Source organism: Hippocampus comes, unplaced genomic scaffold (assembly GCF_001891065.2).
Source record: "Hippocampus comes isolate QL1 unplaced genomic scaffold, H_comes_QL1_v1.1 scaffold36, whole genome shotgun sequence".
Taxonomy (NCBI): Eukaryota; Metazoa; Chordata; class Actinopteri; order Syngnathiformes; family Syngnathidae; genus Hippocampus; species Hippocampus comes.
The window spans coordinates 4,064,657-4,083,388 of NW_017805695.1; the positions used below are offsets into that span (position 1 = coordinate 4,064,657).

The 18,732-nt window shown below is 40.3% G+C and overlaps 1 protein-coding gene across 1 annotated transcript in view; it reads left to right on the plus strand.

Moving 5' to 3' along the window:
• Positions 1 to 11,380, plus strand: part of LOC109523026 (gamma-aminobutyric acid receptor subunit pi) — a 41,635-nt gene extending 30,255 nt beyond the window's left edge. The window contains exons 6-10 of the mRNA XM_019881863.1: positions 1,214 to 1,296; positions 4,383 to 4,520; positions 5,290 to 5,442; positions 7,866 to 8,056; positions 8,709 to 11,380. Of these exons, the coding sequence (XP_019737422.1) occupies positions 1,214 to 1,296; positions 4,383 to 4,520; positions 5,290 to 5,442; positions 7,866 to 8,056; positions 8,709 to 9,074 (931 nt within the window). The 3' untranslated portion in view covers positions 9,075 to 11,380. The remainder of the gene's footprint in view (positions 1 to 1,213; positions 1,297 to 4,382; positions 4,521 to 5,289; positions 5,443 to 7,865; positions 8,057 to 8,708) is intronic.
• The last annotated feature ends 7,352 nt before the right edge of the window (positions 11,381 to 18,732 follow it).

The window sequence follows — 18,732 nt, forward strand, 5'->3', positions numbered from 1 at the left end:
GGAATAAAGACGTGTTTACAGTCAATCGTGTGTGCTCCTGATGACTGCCACAATATATGTTTTAAAAAATGTATACTAAAACAATGTGCGGATACTAAACTAAGGAATACTTGTTTTAAAACAAACAATTTGGATAAAACAGAGAATGCGCTGTAATTTAATTGCTATTTAACTGCTAAACAGGAGCGCAGCCGGCCAGACCAGTGCGCATGTATGTTAATTTCGTTTAAACAATCCTGTAGAAATAATTTCAGATATCTTTACCTATTTATTTCATTTGAATTATTCTATTTAAAGCCTAGTAAGCCGCAGGATTTCTCTGCGTAATCAAGCAAATGCACATCGAGATTTCTCTTTGTCTGGCCTCTTATTCTGTATTTCAGCGTTATTTCGTTGTGCAAATGCATTGATAATGTTCATAAAAATACCTAGATTATTTTAACCGTAAGAAATCTTGCGTTTTTTTCTCCCCAAAATACTCACAAATAAAATATGAAATGTCGGGTTTGCTTCAGGCTCGGGCCTGCAAATCGGGCTCGGCTGACGTCACTGCTGCGAGGCCACTCCCCCGCAAGCGAGCATTTGCTCTGGAGCAAATTTACGCCAGTTGCGTTCACACGCGCACATTTGCTTCGGTGCTGCTTCGCAAACGAGCATTTGCTTCGGAGCAAATTTTTAAACCACCTCCCTGAGGTGGATCAAATTTAATGCGCACTAGGCTGTTGAGCGGCGCTACGTCGAAGTAAATTTGCACGTGTGAACGCTCCACTGGCGTAGAGTCGGTGCAGCGTCGGAGTAAATCTTGCCGTGTGAACAGGGCTAAAGTAAAAATATTTAGACGACTTCTTACACTGTATATACGACATATTGCATCCGTTTTTTGTCAGATGATTTCATGTCATCAATTTGATGATGGCATTAGCGTGCTTGTGATATGTTGGCAAAGTCAGAAATTGTGGCACTGTGGCCAGAGGAGAAAGACACAAGTGAGCAGTTCTCTTGCGTAATTCAATTAATCACAGAAGACTCCCACCCACCAACCCTCTCCAAAGATCCTACAAACAAAAAGGGGGAAAAAAAGCAGAGCAGGACAGTGACAAAACTGACTACATAAATTGTAGCATTATCTTTTTCAATGTCAACATTGAATGAAAAGCCAATCAAAGTTGGCTTCCGCAACGCTGTAATTAACTGGTACGTTCATGTCCCACAGAATTACCACCACTGTGGCCTGTAACATGGATTTGACCAAGTACCCAATGGACAAGCAGACCTGCACGCTACAACTGGAGAGCTGTAAGAACCTCCTCTTTCTGTCTCTTGGCCTCAGCTCTGTAGCCTTCTCTGCAGTTCACCCTTTTAGGAATAGTTCATGTTTTTTCTTGCATTCAAACGTAATTGTCTTTAACCCTGTTATTCACATATAATGACAACCTGATAACCTGATGAGATGTCCACTGTAGTAACCGCTGTCCCTAAAAGGGTTAACCCTTTATATATATATGATATAGTTACATACATGTACAACTCCAGTTTCAACTTTGGACTGTGATAAAACACAAGGAAGCGATAAAAGTGTAATTCAATAAATCTACTAAGTAACACAACATATGTTTCAGTTAGCCTGTGCTGACCTTTCCCACCTTTGATTTGTATGAGGTGAACCTCAGTATTACTTTATTGAATGTTATCTGAGATTATTCGCTTATTTAATGATGGAGACACCACTACTGCAGCATATGTAGAAAATATGTACTGTAACTGTCGATACATTTGTTGTAGTTTAGATTAACAGCGTGTGTTTTTCATAGCACTTGTTTGTATTGCTCGGACAGACACAGTGTGTATACATCACCGAGCATTGCATTGCATTTTTACTCACGTATTTTTTTCCTCTTTTACGCTGCCATGACACATATCCTAACTGTCCCACATTCCCGCTCGATGAGGATAGTTTGGCTCTATTTTGGCATTCATGCTGTTCACGATGTATTGCTACTTAAGATATTTTGGTCATTGTTAATTGTGATCATGGCGCCGCATTTTCTTATGGTTGTGTGTGTACAAGAATAAGTGGGGCAAAGCATAGCAAGTCACAATCAATTGGTGCAATCCAGGGGTCACCATCATGGTGCCCGTGGGCACCAGGTCATCCCCAAGGACCGCATGAATCGTCCAAAGGCCCGTTATAAAAATAGCTCACCAGTGATGGGACTATGCGATGATGATTTATAGAAATCCTGTTGCTTATGATGACGATTATTTCTCTCCTAACTGTCGTTGATAATTATTGTGAGACATCATTAACATCGGTGTCTTCACATTAAAGAATTAATTATTCATAATACGATGTAAGTGAAGGTAATTTGAGTACACTTATTTCCAAAGTGTGTAACAGTTTGTTAGCGGTTTGCATCAATCAGCTCTTGGTTTTCAAATGTTGGTGAGCCCTTGTGTAATTTATCGATTTTTTTTCATGATTTTGTTTTTATCAAGAAGGCAGCAGGAGCATCTTTATAACAAAATCTTGTGATGAAATGACTGTGAGATGAGAAACATACTCCCTTCTGCATTTTCCATCACCTCGCTGATGCCGTGCTTTTAAATGACAGTAAGCCATGCAGGCTTAGACCATTCCGGTCCCTGCCACAAGCCAACCAAGCCATTAGTGCCGAAATGAAAGGAAACATAGTGAAAAGAAACGAAAAAGAAGGAGTTACAATCCCCCTTAACAGACAAAAGACATCTGGAGGTTGAAGCTGAAAGGATGATGGCTCCCTCCTCTGCTGCCTCAATAATTCCCAGCCAAATATCTGCACCTTTTGCCGCTGTCTTTCGCTCTTCCCTCAAGTTTCTCTTTGATCTTCTGGCTCGATTTACTGAGGCCTCCCTCTTACTTTCGGTTCGCCCTCATTCTCCTCTATGTCTTCCATATCTCCCAGTGTGAAGATGGAAGCAAAGAAATCAGTTGACAGCAGAGTATGGTGTCACTGTGGGAGGGTGCTGAGCATTAGGTTAAAATATTTAATGGTTTCTGACAGCAATGTGAGGAGATGTGTCAGCTGTGATATTTGCTGTAATTTACATTGGGGGAATCATTTGATTCTGAGCCATGCGGTATTTTAGTTTTGGGGAACATCTGCATAGATATTATAATGTACAGCGCTTTTTTCCATTGTTGTTCAGAAACAACAAATATAAGTTGAACTGTTGCTCTTATACGGGGCTCCTGTGGTTAATTATTGACAGAATCAATAATAAATCAAATAATACATGCAGAGATGACAAGTAATTAAAGTGAGGCCGAGAACGATTACAGCAATGGTCCTTTTAACCATGTCTTGCACCCTCTGGTGAAGAATATAGGAAGCACACCAATGACGTTTAATCATATTTGTTACTTCTCGGTGAGGTGCGAATAACTAGCCACAACATCAGCTAACATTGTATCATGTAAACCCAATGATAACAGTGCTCAGTTTTGATTCATGTAATATCGTATGAATTTTGACCAATAAAGTGATGCACTAAGCTGAAGATCTCTCAAAGTAGCGAAAGTCGGCATTTGCCACAGTTGTTTGTTGTGCAATATTATAAAACAAATACATTTGACATGTTTTTGTTTTTGTTTTCCAAAGGTTCATCTGGGTTACCAAAACTCTCTGGGGTCCAGTGCAATATGCATGATTAGTGTGGTCTGTATGAGGCAAGAGTTAGGCCTTTTATCAGGAGTTTTAATGACAAATGCATTTATGTGAACAATTCCTTTTGGACTGTATTTAGTCAAACTGTGTTAGCTTTATTACACTGAGAATATTCTTTTTCCACTGCGGCTAGAATGCATTAAACAGTGACAATGTTTTCAATGCTTGGTTGAGGTTCTGACACAGTTTGTCCATTTCAGGTGTTGCGACGAAAGCAGAATGATTTGAATGTAGGATCCCCCTTAATTCTCTTAAAACTGGCTTTTGCAAGGAGTTTTGAATTTGGTCTAGTACTCTTTTAAAAGGGACTTTACGCCATCTCTAGCTTGTAATCAGCATAATAACCTAACCGTGGGTGGAGCACAGTGAATTCACTTTTCAAGGTGTCCTCAGCAGTGCTGCATTCCACAGTACCTTGTATGAATAACAGCTTTGCTCTGTCGCATGAGAACAAAAGCTGTGAATGCAAAAATTGCAGCTCCACTTGAGCAAGAGTGCGTTGCACTGTGTTAAAAAGGATGATTCTGCTCCAAGTCTGGTGATATCCTAGTGTGCTTATTTGATGAATTCTGTTGAAGGCAAGTGATTAATTTCTACTGACATACCTCTTGTAAAATTCATTTTGTGCAATGTTCCCGAAAAAAAACGTTTCACTTCCATTGGTCTCTCGTTCTATAGGGGGTTACAACATCAATGATGTCATGTTCTATTGGACCAGAGGAAATGAGTCTGTCAGTGGCCTCGACACTCTTCAACTCGCGCAGTACACAGTGGAGGACCACTACACCTCGGTGTCAGAGGCTATCTATGAAACTGGTAACTATGATGGCAACATTTTAATGGTCGTAACGGGAAAGGGATCTAATTTATCATCATCATCATCATCATCATCATCATCATCATAATAATAATAATTATAATATTATTATGCGGCCCAGTGGTTAGCGCATCGACCCCACAGTGCAGAGGTGCAGGGTTCGATTCTGGCTTCGGCCTTCCTGTGTGGAGTTTGCATGTTCTCTCCGTGCCTGCGTGGGCTTTTTCCGGGTACTCCGGTTTCCACATTGCAAAAATATATGTAGCAGGTTAATCGAACACTCTAAATTACCCCTCGGTGTGAGTATGAGCACGGATGGTTGTTTCTCTGTGTCCCCTGTGATTGGCTGGCAAGCAGTTTAGGGTATCCCCCGCCTCCTGACTGGGATGGGCTCCAGCATGCCCCGCAACCCTTGAGAGGATAAGCGGATCAGAAAATGGATGTGTGTGTTCGTGTGTGTGTGTGTGTGTGTGTGTGTGTGTGTGTGTGTGTGCGCGCGCGCGCGCACACACACACACACATACACATACATCTATATCTATGGTACCTCTACTTACAAAATTAATTGGTTCTGGAAGAAATGTTTTAACGAGAAAATGTTGAAAGTAGAGACGTGTTTTCCATGTAAATGCCCTAATAAATAACAAACACATAAGCCCTTCACAAAAATGAAGCTGCTCTTCGCCCAGAGGTACTCAATTGTTGTATAGTGTATAGTCAATGTATTTGCTAAGGAGATTGACATGCTTGCTGCCTTTTGTTTAAAAGGTCACTACCCCAAGCTGGTCTTCCACTTTGAGCTGAAGAGGAGCATTCTGTACTTCATCCTGGAGACATATGTCCCATCAAGCCTATTGGTGGTCCTTTCTTGGGTCTCCTTCTGGATTTCCCTGTCCTCTGTTCCCGCACGAATTTGTATAGGTATGTACCAGTCAGAAGTAATGAATGTGTAAAAACACAAGTTCCCAAGCATATATTATATTATGCATAACAATACAACACATGAGGAAAGTACACCGTTTTTCAATGATAAGCATTGAAGCATGTAACCATGTCTTAGAATTATGTACAGCATCGCAACAACACATTGCATTTTACACAATGCAAACAATTTAGAACAATTACATAAAACCAAGAGTCCTATTTTCATTCACAGCGCAAGTCTAGCGCAAAGCAGATTCAAACTGTGCACATGGGTGGACTTTTCTTTCTTTTGGCGTCTTGCTAGAATTGGGCGCAACAGAGTGCTTTTGTGCTGTAGCGTGTCGTTGTGAAATGAGCCTGTTCTCGGGCAATCGTGAAGGCATCCCTCATTTTCCTTAAAATCAGGGCAGTCAGCATACACCCGAGTACACCGTGCTTGACAAGGTGGAAATATTTTTAAGATGCAAATTTTTGTAATTCTTTCAATGAATTGATTTCTATAAAGATTCAGAGAGATTGTCCCACGCTGATCTCGTACTGTATTTATGAATGAAATCCACCACAGACAAATTTGTCTGCCTGCACCTCAATCGAATACACTAAAATCACGTGGCACGACCTGTCCTGCACAATACACCTCCTTTTAGCTCGTCTAAGATCTAGTCTGCTTTTGGTAAACACATTTGCAGATGCACTGGGGGTGACAAAAGAACGCCCAGTGATGCTTTGCGAGTCTAGCGATGCTTTTAAATTATACATCCTATGAAGCAAAGCAAAATGTTTTGAATAAATTAAGGTCACGTAAAACATAAAATAAAAACCAGTACATATGTTTATTTTAATTTTCTTTAGCACATGCTTATTCCACGTTTTACTCATCATTTGTATATTCTTATACATGTAACAAAATGCTTGATACCTGAGAAGAGTGAACTATGTTTGCAAGATTTTATTTATGTATTTATCATTAATTTCATGATATTCAAAGGACAAGTGTGCATAGTGTATGCAGTAGTTTTGGCTCCATGTTATAATACACTAAAGTGCTCTATAAATACAGTTGAGTTGAGTTGAGTTGAGACTAAACCTAAATAGCTAAAAATGTTTTCAGGCCAGAGTATCACCTTTGATTTTAAATAGCACCAACATTTCAGGAATCCTGGTCCGTGATCCAAAGTTCAATTGAAGTTGAATGTAGTGTCATCTTAATTGTCTTAATTTTTAGTTTGTACATACCTTAAAGAATGGCATTACGGTGCTCAACCGGTTAGCATGTCCACCTCACAGCACAGAGGTCCAGGCTTTGATTCCAAGCTCTGGCCTTCCATTGTGGAGTTTGCATGTTCTTCCTGTGCCAGTGTGTGTTTTCTCCAGGTGCTCTGGTTTTCCCCCACATTCCAAAGACATGTGTGGAAGGTTAATGGAACACTCTAAATTGTTTCTTGGTCTGTTTATGAGTATAAATCGGTGGTTGTTTCTGTGAGCCTTGCGATTGCCTGGTAACCGGTTCAGGGTGTACCCCACCAACTGCCCGAAGATAGCTACCTCGTGAGGATAAGCAGTTCAGATAATGGAGGGATGGATACCGAAAAGAATTCAGGCTCTAAGCAAATGATGGTTATGTAACGGCAGCTGTTTACTGGTACAATATGCTGCAATTTACATCTTATCTGATTTGTCGACTTATTACAGATACTATCGGTGATTAATTGATGAGCAAAATAATTGTGAGATCTCTAGGTGAAAATTGTTATTGCATAGCCTACACAGACTGGTTTACTGCTGAACATCACATGACATGCATAAAATGCCAGGGAATGCAGAAAATGAAACCTGAATTAGAAATGATTGTGTGTGTGTGTGTGTGTGTGTGTGTGTGTGTGTGTGTGTGTGTGTTTGTGTGTGTGTGTGTGTGTGTGTGTGCGTGTTATAATATCCGCCCTCCTAACTGAACCTTCTGCTACCCCCTCACCACCCCAGGCAAAATTGTCTAGAACGACCAGTGGTTGGGAGTAACAGTGTTTTACTGTCTCTTTTTCTGACATTTGTCCTTTTTTCAAAGTTGTCCAGAAACATTTGTAACTTTTCTTCATTTTAAGGAAGCTTAGATTCTGGATTTAATTTACCAGGCAAAGACATTGCGGCAAAGAGGCAGAAAAAATGTACAAGAAGTGACACAGAGACAAGCTAGATTGATCATTTTTAACATTAAAGATCCTGTGGGCTCGAGAAATCCACCTCCATTGTACTGGTCCACTGCCATGATATTTCGAAAAAAATCTGATCTCAAGGGAACGGGAATTCAGGCTTCTGCTTAAGACATTGCACACATGCTTGGAATGGGGGGCTCGAACTTCCACCATGTTTCTAGCTTACCTTATTTATTAAAGAATGTGCACCGTGTATGTGTTCCATGGCAGGAGTGACCACAGTACTGACCATGACCACTCTGATGATGGGAGCTCGCACGTCGCTTCCGAATGCCAACTGTTTCATCAAGGCGATTGATGTGTACTTAGGAATCTGCTTCAGCTTTATTTTTGGAGCCCTCATAGAGTATGCTGTGGCTCATTTCTGCACCCTCACTTACAGCGACTCGCATATGCTGGTGGTGAGACACTCCCGTTATTATTCTGTTTCCATTGTTGTAGTCGTTGCTCTTTGTTCACCGAGCATTAAGATTTTTTTCGATACTCTGTTCGAGCGTTGTTTTTTTTTTTTTCATTTTTAGGCACTGTATCTATTTATTCACAACCCAAATCCTAAGGGGAAGCGAGTCAAAAATATTCTTTATTTTAATATGTTTGTTCTATGCGCCTCCACTAGAATAAACACGGCATTCTGATTAACATTGGATCTGTGGAATATGAATTAAGCTATGAAATGCACCTGTTTTTATCCATCTCAGGGGGCGGGCATCCACTTAAAATCACATCACAGTTGATCAGGGATCAAATAACGACCAACCATGGCTCACCCTTTTCTGGGTTTGGTCATCTGAGCAACTGTGATGTCATTTTCAGTCGACAGCAAGTGACAAAATGGCCGCCCCTGAGATGAATAAAAGTGGGTGGATTTTAATGCTTAATTCACACATAAGAATGCTGTGTTGAGATTGTAGTTGGGCCACATAAAATATATTGTAGAGTATTTTCCATTAAAGTAGACCAGTCGTTAGTTAGTCAGCCCGTCAGTTAATTAATAAGACAATCGTATTATTGTTGTTTCAAGCGCAGCTAACATTCTCTTTCACTTTGCTACAGTATGGCCACCAATTGCATAACTTTGATGATGAAATGAACGGCATCGTCACCACCATCTCCAGCCCCTGTGACAGGGCCAAGAGACGCAAGGAACCTGACGCATGTCCCGCCGCTGCTCCCGCCGCCACCGAATTGGCAGTCGACCCATCCAGCCCGACAGGCAGCGAGCCCAAGCCCGAGGCTTCTCCTCCAGAAGCCACCAACTGGTGTTTCATTGCTCTGGCCACCTTTCGCAAACTTCTCGGTTTCATAAGCTGCTGTCACATAAAAAATCCACACCACATAGACAACTACTCCAGAGTCACTTTCCCTTTGTCATTTGTCCTTGTTAATCTTCTTTATTGGACGTATTATTTGTACTTTTAGCATTTATCCCTAGTATTTAGACAGGGAGTTTATTTCACTCTATGTACAATAAGTGTGACTTAGGTGTGGTGGTTCTGAGGCGAGTTTTTACTATTTCTAAGTAGCAGCATAATGAGAATGAGACAAGATTGTTTTTAAGGAAGAAAAAAAAAGGGTTATTATTGAAATTCAACTTCATTCTTTTAGCATACTTAATGCTGACTGGTGAGGTCTGGTAGACTACAAAGCTCGACATGAAAAGGAATAATTGCTTCCAAAGATGAAAACCATTCCGTTTGCATATTTCCCACTGTAGCACATTTATTGTAATTGTGTCTCGTTCAGCTTGTAAGTGGCGAACACACAGAAGATGGAGCTGTAATTTATGCTGGCCAAAACCTCCAGGGGTGCTGTGCACGGGCGAATGGGCTTACTCTTTGTCTGACTTTTTACCAAGTGATATTTTATTAATTGTTCTTTTCAGCCTGAAAGTTCACATCTGGGGTACAATTGGCTAACATGAATAGGCAGTGGCAGAAATAAAAAAATAAAAAAAAGACCCAATGCAAAAGAATAACATGATGGAAAAGTGTTTTAAAAACTTCAGTTCCGGGAAATATCACAAGCAGTTTATGTAATTGTCTTTTACACAAAAAAAAAAAAATAATAATAATCTCAATACGATCTGATTTACAGCAGATAAATACATAATTTAATGGGGTTGCTATGAATAGTTCAGATTGTACCGAAATCAGAAAACTACACCATTCATTCACCCGCTTTTGCTCGGTGTCATAATTCACATTGTTTAACATTTTTTAACAAAAAGGTTTTGGTATACAGGAGAAAAAAAGTTGTACCTTCCTTAAACAGCACACCAAGTCTATGCTTCCTTATGAGCTAACTAACTCTGGCTGGCTGTCTTACTGGAATATTTCCTTTGAAATACGGTAATGTGATGTTATCAGTTGTTGGGGTAGGTTAGGACAGAAGTGCTTTTGTTCGCCAGATATGTCATTATTTCAAGTTTTCAGCTATTTTGAGCTCAGTCGAAAATGTCATTCCATTCATTTCCATTGATCTGTTTTTGGAAGATGTCGTTATTACTGGCAATGCTCTTTACATTTCTTAACAGCTCCAAAATGATGGAATCTTCTGGACTATATCAGGAGGCCGCTGTAAAATAAGTTTACACTGAAATATAGAAAGACAACATGACATCAAGTATTTTTCTAATGACTGCTTACGCCAACAAGTCTGGAAAAAGCACGCTAGAGTTAGAGAAAAGCAGAAAGAAAGAGTAGAAAAAGAACAGACGCAAGATGGAAATGTTTCCATATAAGCAAACGACTATTCAGTTCAAACTTACTGTCGATGCATTTGACAAGGTGACGTGTTTGAATGACACATACGTAGACCACAACCTTGACAGTACGATTGGTTGTACAGTCTGTTTGCTACCTTTGCCCGAGGAAGCAACATTTATGATGGCCACAGGCTAAATATGTGGACCAAATATTATACTCAGATTTAAAAGTGCATTCTCAAATACCATGGCGGCATGCTGTCGGTCTGCAGATGAACGTGACATCTCGTATGTCAGACAACAGGACAAATCTGCATGTTAATTTTGTTGTTGTGTTCTGTACCGCTGTAACATGCTCTCACATAGACTGGAGTGAGTTGATTTATTCAGATGGCAAGTTTCTTCCATGATGTGCATTGAGATGAATGAAGTGGGTATATGACTTCATTGCCTTCAGAAACTATTTCAGCTGCATTGTTTCTCTGTTTTAAATAGACGGACTCAGCCCTCCTTCTCTGATGATAACTCTAACAAATAATTTCATTGATAACCTTTGTTCTCCCTGCGTGCATGCTTTGCTTGGTTTATTTGGGTTAAATATGGGGGGAGAAAAACAAAAACCCGATGCTTTGATTGTCACTGTATCTCATTCCAAAAGGTTGGGTTCTTTCGGGATCCGTTCTCATCTTCAGCCTCAGAACTGCAACAGTATTGGACGGAACTGTGTCCTGTGGAAGCAGACAAGCAGTGAGAGATTGAAAAGGATCACAGAAATGATTTAACACGGTCAGGTTTTATATATAGAGCACCTCTCTCTTACAATGGACAGTTATCGTGTGAAAAGGATTGGAAATTGATGCTTATGTAGAGTATCGAGCAAAAGTGACAGAAGAGAAACTACCGAGGATTCTTAACTCTTTGTCATAGTAAAGATGGTCAGAAGATTTAAGATAAGTGCTTTTTTTTTAGGCGGGGATCAAAAGCTGCCGCTCAATCATGGACACCACTTGGTGACAAGGACCTAACAAGGACAAAAATGCCAGGAGATGGCTGTGGAGCACAGATCAAAATGGACACATTTCCCAGAGATGGATGAACCCTTTTCCTTTCATGTTATAGAACTTGTCAAATAATACCTCATGGTTATGTTGATGACCAACCTGGGACGTCTTCATGTCAACTGTATTTCTACTGTAGCGCTATAAAGATCTAGATATTGTTCTGCTTAACCATTTGTTAATAAATTCCACCAATGTGCATGTTCACTGTAAAGAAATAGATGAGAGCAATAAAATGGTGTGTGTGTATGATAGAAATGCAGTTATTTGAAAGAATACTATTTTTTAAGGATTTGGTCTTTACTCTGGACTTTAAAATGAGACTTAGCCAACAGTTACTTTGAGTCAACATCAACTAGTTATTGAGCAGTGGTAAAGTGCTCTGAAAAAAAATGCTGGACACAAGTCATGAAACTAATTTTTTTTTGTGTGTGTGTGTGTGTGTGTGTGTGTGTGTGTGTGCGTGTGTGTGCGTGCGTGTGTGTGTGTGTGTGTGTGTGTGTGTGGTAGTCCTCTGTGAGCACAATGTGTCAAGGGAGGAAGAACTAAAACTGCACCGACTGTTTGCTTTATGGAGTTGTTGGATATTTTAATTACAGGATAACTATTCATTTTGTTATTTATGTATTTCGTAGTGTGTGTTTTACAGATGTGGTTGTTGCGCAATGCTGTATAAATAATGTTCAGTGTTTATTCTTTTTCTTATTTTTTTAAAGTAAGTCAACGCAAATTTACTCGAGCTGGGGATCGAACTCACACCTGCAAAATGACCACCCTCACGGATAAAAAACCACAAGTACTGACAACTCCACAAAACAATCTTGGTGCCATCGTTTCAGATGTGAGAGGGAAACGAATTTATTTTACACATAAATAACAGCTATTTCTTCTGCTCATCTAAATGCATCATCAAATGAAACAAGTATTTTTTTATTTTACAATTTAATTTTCATGACTTCATTTTTGTACCTTTCATGGTGACTCAGCTGAGCAGGAGAGTGGCGCCACAGCGCCCTCTATTGATGAGTCATTGCTCATGTCAAATGCAACTCAAGATACAATTAAGTAATTAAAGAATTTAATTAAATTAACAGTCCTTTTATGCTTGGGGCCAGTTTGACTCCATTCAATGTATCAGTCCAAAAATAATAGGTGACTTTTTTTTTTGCTCCATATTACATGGCTTTTCCTTTTTTTGATGGGGGCAACCGATTAAGCATAAAATTATCATGAAGCTATTTTTCTCGATGTGCTGAACATATATTGATGTTGTCAGTACATTTCAGAAGATTATTTTGAAATTTTTTTTTACACTAACATTAATTTTAATTTAAAAGTTTGACCTGATGGTAGAGGACAGGTCAACAATAAATTTTATGACCAAGGGGATATTTGTGTGTGCAACATACATATTATGCAAGTGCCTGACACAAAAACCTGGACAAAAAAAAAATGTACATAATTTTATGGTGCCAAATATCCCTGGGGTCAAATTCCCCCCAAGGGTTAAATTTGTTTGTAATATTTGAGGATAATAGGAGGGTTTTGTCTATACAAGCCACTAGTTTTGATTTACAGTACTTGTAATTTCATAGTTCTTCCTTTTCAGGATGTTATGCAGGTTCTCAAATGTCGTTGAGGTCATTGATGACAGCAGATGTGTCTTTTTTCCCGTTTGACACGAAAGTGGACCATCCAACCATCCCAAGTAGGTGTTCATCAATGACAAGAAGTCTTGAAAAATCGTCTTTGGTATTATGAGCCCATGGCAAAACTTTTTCCTTGTGAGATGTGTTAGGGGTAGCCGAAAGACCGATTTATGCACGAGGATCCTGCATGGAAAATTTCTTGGGACTCGAGACAAACCAGCAGTTTCAAATCTCTGCATGCTGCTCCTCAGTGGCTTGTAACAGCTGCGCGCTCAGCATGATGGATTTGCCTGACAGAAACTTTCCTTAATACATCTACAGACAATAAATCTTTTATTTCAAAATTATGTATCAGAACTATGACTTGCTAAACAAGTATGACACAACTTTCTTAACTAATTTTCCGTTTGTTTTAGGCTGGGGGCCGGGGGGGTGATGAAATCTGTTAAGAGATTGATATTATATCAATTGACAAGAATGGGTGTGCCCTAACTCTGGTGGATGTGAGGTGCTTTTGCCACCTTCACCCCCCGTATTTATGCATATGGTATAAAAACACTGCCCTGCGATTGACTGGCAACCGGTTCAGGGTGTCCCCCGCCTACTGCCCGAAGACAGCTGGGATAGGCTCCAGCACCCCCGCAACCCTTGTGAGGATAAGCGGATCGGAGGGTGTATGGATGGTATAAAAAGACTTCTCCCATTGTGGATATATTGTACTGTCTGTCCTCTTTCCACGTGAAAAAGTTTTGCCATTGCCTTGCATTAGGCTGAACTCTTTTGTTGAATATTCTTTGTTCAAATTGAGTTAAAATTATTTTAGACTGAACATACTTGTTGTGCTTACCTGCTTTTATTGGAGGGAAAAAAAAAGAGAACCGCTTAGGTCATGAAAATCAGCAGATAGCAACAACCCACCTACCCCTTAACACCCTCAGAGGGGAAAAAAAATCCTGTAGCCGCGCCTCTTGAATTAGCAAGCCATTTTATCATGTGGCAGCGAGGCAGGCACGCCGGACGCCAGCCACCACGCAGACGTTCATGTGAATCGCTATTCGACCACAAGATGACGCCATGGAATAACATTTCGCAAATGCTCAACCCTGCCGCAGTGCATCTGCAGGATGCAATTTCACATCCTCCACAGCTGGGGAGATACAAGCATATTCTTTGACAGTAGGGCAGCCCTGTTTTAAAACGATGTCCTTGGTGGGCTTGTATAAATGTATTTTGTTGTTGTTGTGCAGGATAGTATTAAAGTGCTCATGTATTGCAGAGGGGCTTCATCGTTCGGAGTTGGACTGGAAGCAGGGGGTCACATTCTGCAACATAGAAATGTTTGATGACATTCGTTTTCTGTTCACAACTAATACAAAAGTATCAAAACATGAGGTTGCACTATCAGAAATTAATGTCTCTCCCTCTCTGTTTCTCTCTCTCTCTCTCTCTCTCTCTCTCTCTCTCTCTCTCTCTCTCTCTCTCTCTCATTGTCTCTCTCTTTTTTGTAATGTGAAAATGACAAGCATTAGATATTGAATTCTTTAGTTTTTGTATTTCTATTCAATATACGAAATTGTCTTGCAACCAGTTCAGAGTTTAACCCACCTAACGCCCAAGGACAGCTGGGATAGGTTCCATCATGCCTGCAACCCTTGTGAAGGTGGGCCCTTTGGATATCCATCCATCGATCCATTTTCTAATCCGTTTATCCTCACGAGGGTTACCAGCCAATCGCAGGGTACACATAGACGAGGGACAATTTGGGGGACACTTTTGAGTGTTCCACTCACATGCCATACATGTTTTTGGAATGTGGGAGAAAACCGGGGCACCTGAAGAAAACCTACACAGGCACGGGAAGAACATGCAAACTTCACACAGGAAGGCCGGAGCTGGAATCGAACCCTGCACCTCTGTACTGTGAGGCGGACGTTCTAATCAGTTGGTTACCGTGCCGCCACATTTCAGATAAAGGTTGGATATTCAACATTACAACAATATTATTAGTGAGGATGGTACCACTCTGATGGATGGAACCCAAAGCTAAAGTTTTTGTTATAAAAAAAAAAAAATCAAATAATCATAAAAGAAAAAACAAAACAAACTGGGTGATTAAAATCACCAACCACCATGTACAACAATTCTTAATGTTGATGTCAAAGCTAAAACTTGATGCTTTTGAACTAGCACAATACCTGAGGTACGTTGTTCAGAGGTCATGTTATTTTTTTGGGATCAAGTATCAACTTTAATGATTTAGTGATTGTTGGTGATGATCAGCCAAATAAAAACATCATACAGGACCGTGCTTCTTTGTTAGCAAGGCTTTTAACAGATTCAGTAAATTTGTAACTGTGTTCTTCAACGTTGCATGCCATCCAAGCCATTTTGTTCAACTCAGCAAAAATGGCTCAACAACAACGTGACTTGTGCAACGCTAAAACTTTGCATCACTTGCAAACCTCAGAGGAGCTGAGGAATGGAGAGATTATCTTGGAGAAATTGTTTTTCGGAGCCATCGTGCTGTGTTTTGGGCACATTGCAAAGAGGATCACTTTGTAACCATCACGCAGGTTCCCCTACCAGACCTCATATTCTGAAAGTAATATTTTACTCCTTCACATCACCAGCACATTTGGAAACACTAGCATGACTAGTCAATATAGCAATTGTACCAAGTAACTACGTTATCTGTATTTAGATGTATATGGTCTATTGTAGCAACTTTCATAAGACACAGTTCACAGTCCCGATTAGCGGGTAAACAATCCGACACTTTTTGTTTCACAATGATAGTAAGAGAAGACATTGAAGGATCGACTTGATGTCCTAATGAATGCTTGTGTGCCACAAAATACCAACAAATTGCATGCTACCTATCGGAGCTAAGCTCTACCCACTGTTTATTTTCAGGGGAACAGTGAGCCAATCAGAACAAAGCTTATTGACATAGCCAATATTAATGATAAATCCAACCGTCTGGCAGGTGCTTTTGACCAACTAGAATAGCTTGAAAAGGGGCACTCTGGAATTTTCCAAAGATTAAATCAAAGATATTAAAAATAAAATTAATTGTGGCGTGGAACTTTCAAGTCAATGGAAAACCGCATAACTTTGGAATAGGCCTATGTTGTGTGTACTTGACCCGTTATACGTTGACGCAAGAAATAACGCCTTTTGTGAAAGCTTTCCAAAATTAGTATAAATAATGGATGGTGCTGTGACAGCTTCATAATTTGGTGTTAAATGACTTGACACATTTAGCTCTCTCTTTGTGAACTTTAATGGGCTGTGGCCTCTTAAGCAATTTTACACATTTCCATGACACATGAGCTGCAGTATATAATTCCATGAGTGTATTAATGATATGTGACCATATTCTGTTGAGAAAAAAAACTGTGTCAGACGAATAAAGGATTATGTCGCTACTTTTGGAATATTAACCCTTTGACGATCACTGAAATACTTGCTAACGTAAAAAATTGTAACCAGTCCACGATGTAGAAGAGGAGTGCTAATTTGAGTTGTTTTCGAATATTTTATAATATTGAGTTACTTTAACCCTTTAATGCCTGACCCATCAAGGAATAGCCAGAAAAATCAGATTTTTGGGAAATGAGATGTTCATTAACCCTTATAACAAATCAACTAAAATATTTTTGTCATATTATTTTGTTTTAGATATTTGTTGTATAACATTTATAAGCATTATGTAGATTACATCAAAAATTGAAAATTTGGGGAAAATCATATTTTAAACCTGCAATATCAGATTTGATACAGATGATTTAATGTACTATAAAGAATGAGTTACATAATGAAACTGCATGTATCAAATATGATACGAATGGCATTATAGGGTTAAGGGTGGCCCAGTGCTCCAGTGGTTAGCGTGTCAACCTCAGAGGTCGTGGGTTCAATTCCAGCTCCGGCCTCCCTGTGTGAAGTTTGCATGTTCTCCCCGGGCTTGCGTGGGTTTTCTCTGGGTACTCCGGTTTTCTCCCACATTCCAAAAACATACATGGCAGGCTGATTGAATGCTCTAAATTGCCCGTAGGTGTGGGTGTGAGCGTGGATGGTTGTTGATCTCTGTGTGCCCTGCGATTGGCTGGCAACCGGTTGAGGGTGTCCCAGGCCTACTGCTCTATGACGGCTGGGATAGGCTCCAGCACCCCCCGAAACCCTTGTGAGGATTAAGCGGATCAGAAAATGGATGGATGGAGTTACTTGAAGATGTTGAGGTCAGAGATAGAGCTACTGCATTCCTGGTTCCACTCATACATGTCCAAAAGTACAAAGTTGAACACATAGCGCAAGATCTACTGAGCTCCATTCAACCAAGGTGTGCGACAATGCTCCACACTTTCTCCCCTCCACTTTGCAACTTATATGCACCGCCTTGGAATGCCCTTTCACTTACATGAACAATACCCAGCTCTAAAAAAGCGCACACACACAACCACTCAGCCCCTTTACTGGCTCCTTATCAAGTTGTGCACATTTTCTCAACCTGCAAATCCCATCATTCCGTCGCCGCACCGTACATTAACTGACCTCCTCCATCCTGACAGCTATGGCCATCTGATACGTCCGCCTCTCCATCCCAAACACCAAACTTCATCCCAAACAGAGATGTCTGTGACTAAGACTGTCACCCCACATCTACCTTTGCTCCCCAAGCTGTGCAATTGGCACCAACAAATACAATGATGGCGAGATAGTATAAGTAAATCTATCACAAAGGGCTGCTGACAGGTCAGAATGCAGTGTAAACAGTTCCGTTAACTTTTGGTGCATATAAACTGAGTAAAAGGTCTCATACACTCTGCTGTAGTTGTCACGTTGGCTTCTGTTGCTCAGCTTTACACAATAAGCCACAACTCTCTTATCAGGTGTGGTACAAACTCTTATCCAGCTTGTCTTTCACCCACACACAAAGTCGTGCATAACTTTTCCATATCTGCTTTCCACTCCGTCTGTCTGTGCGATCACATTTGACTGGCACCGTTTACCCGTCATTGAGAGCCTTTCGCGCAGGGAGTGCTGAGTGATCCCTGATCTACCTTGAGATCTGGGCTTATCGCCCATGACAACAATATAATTGGGCTGAAATTTCAAGCATGATCCAATCCATTTTTTTTTTAAACACATATTGTTGCGATAACGCTGTGCTGCAGACATCATAATCTCCTTTCTCCACCACACTGCAGAAGAGCTCCTGACTTCGAGGCAACATTGGACTAGAGATTGAAAAACCTATAATGAATACTTGGACAAACCAGCTGAATTTGTACATGCTTGATAGGCACACATATTGAGACAGGGCTCTTCATTATCAGTTAATCAATATAGGGTTTTGTAAGACATATTAATTTCCGCTATAACTAATTCTGACTCTGACTTTGATTTATATTAGTTTCCAGTTACTGCAGCAAGATAAGGTTGAGTGTCCTCATGTTTTTGCACATATCATGCAAGAGTCGCTGCAAGATCCACGTCTATATTTTTGGCTGTTCCTTCCCTCACACATCTTTTAAAAATGTTCTGTGTCAGTGTGCTATTCTGTCAGAGGTTATTTTAGTTCAATGGCTGTAACCTGGCAGATTCTGCTCGCTACATCTCTCTGCCATTCTGCTTGCCTGCACTCTTTTCTGTCTGACCTCAGA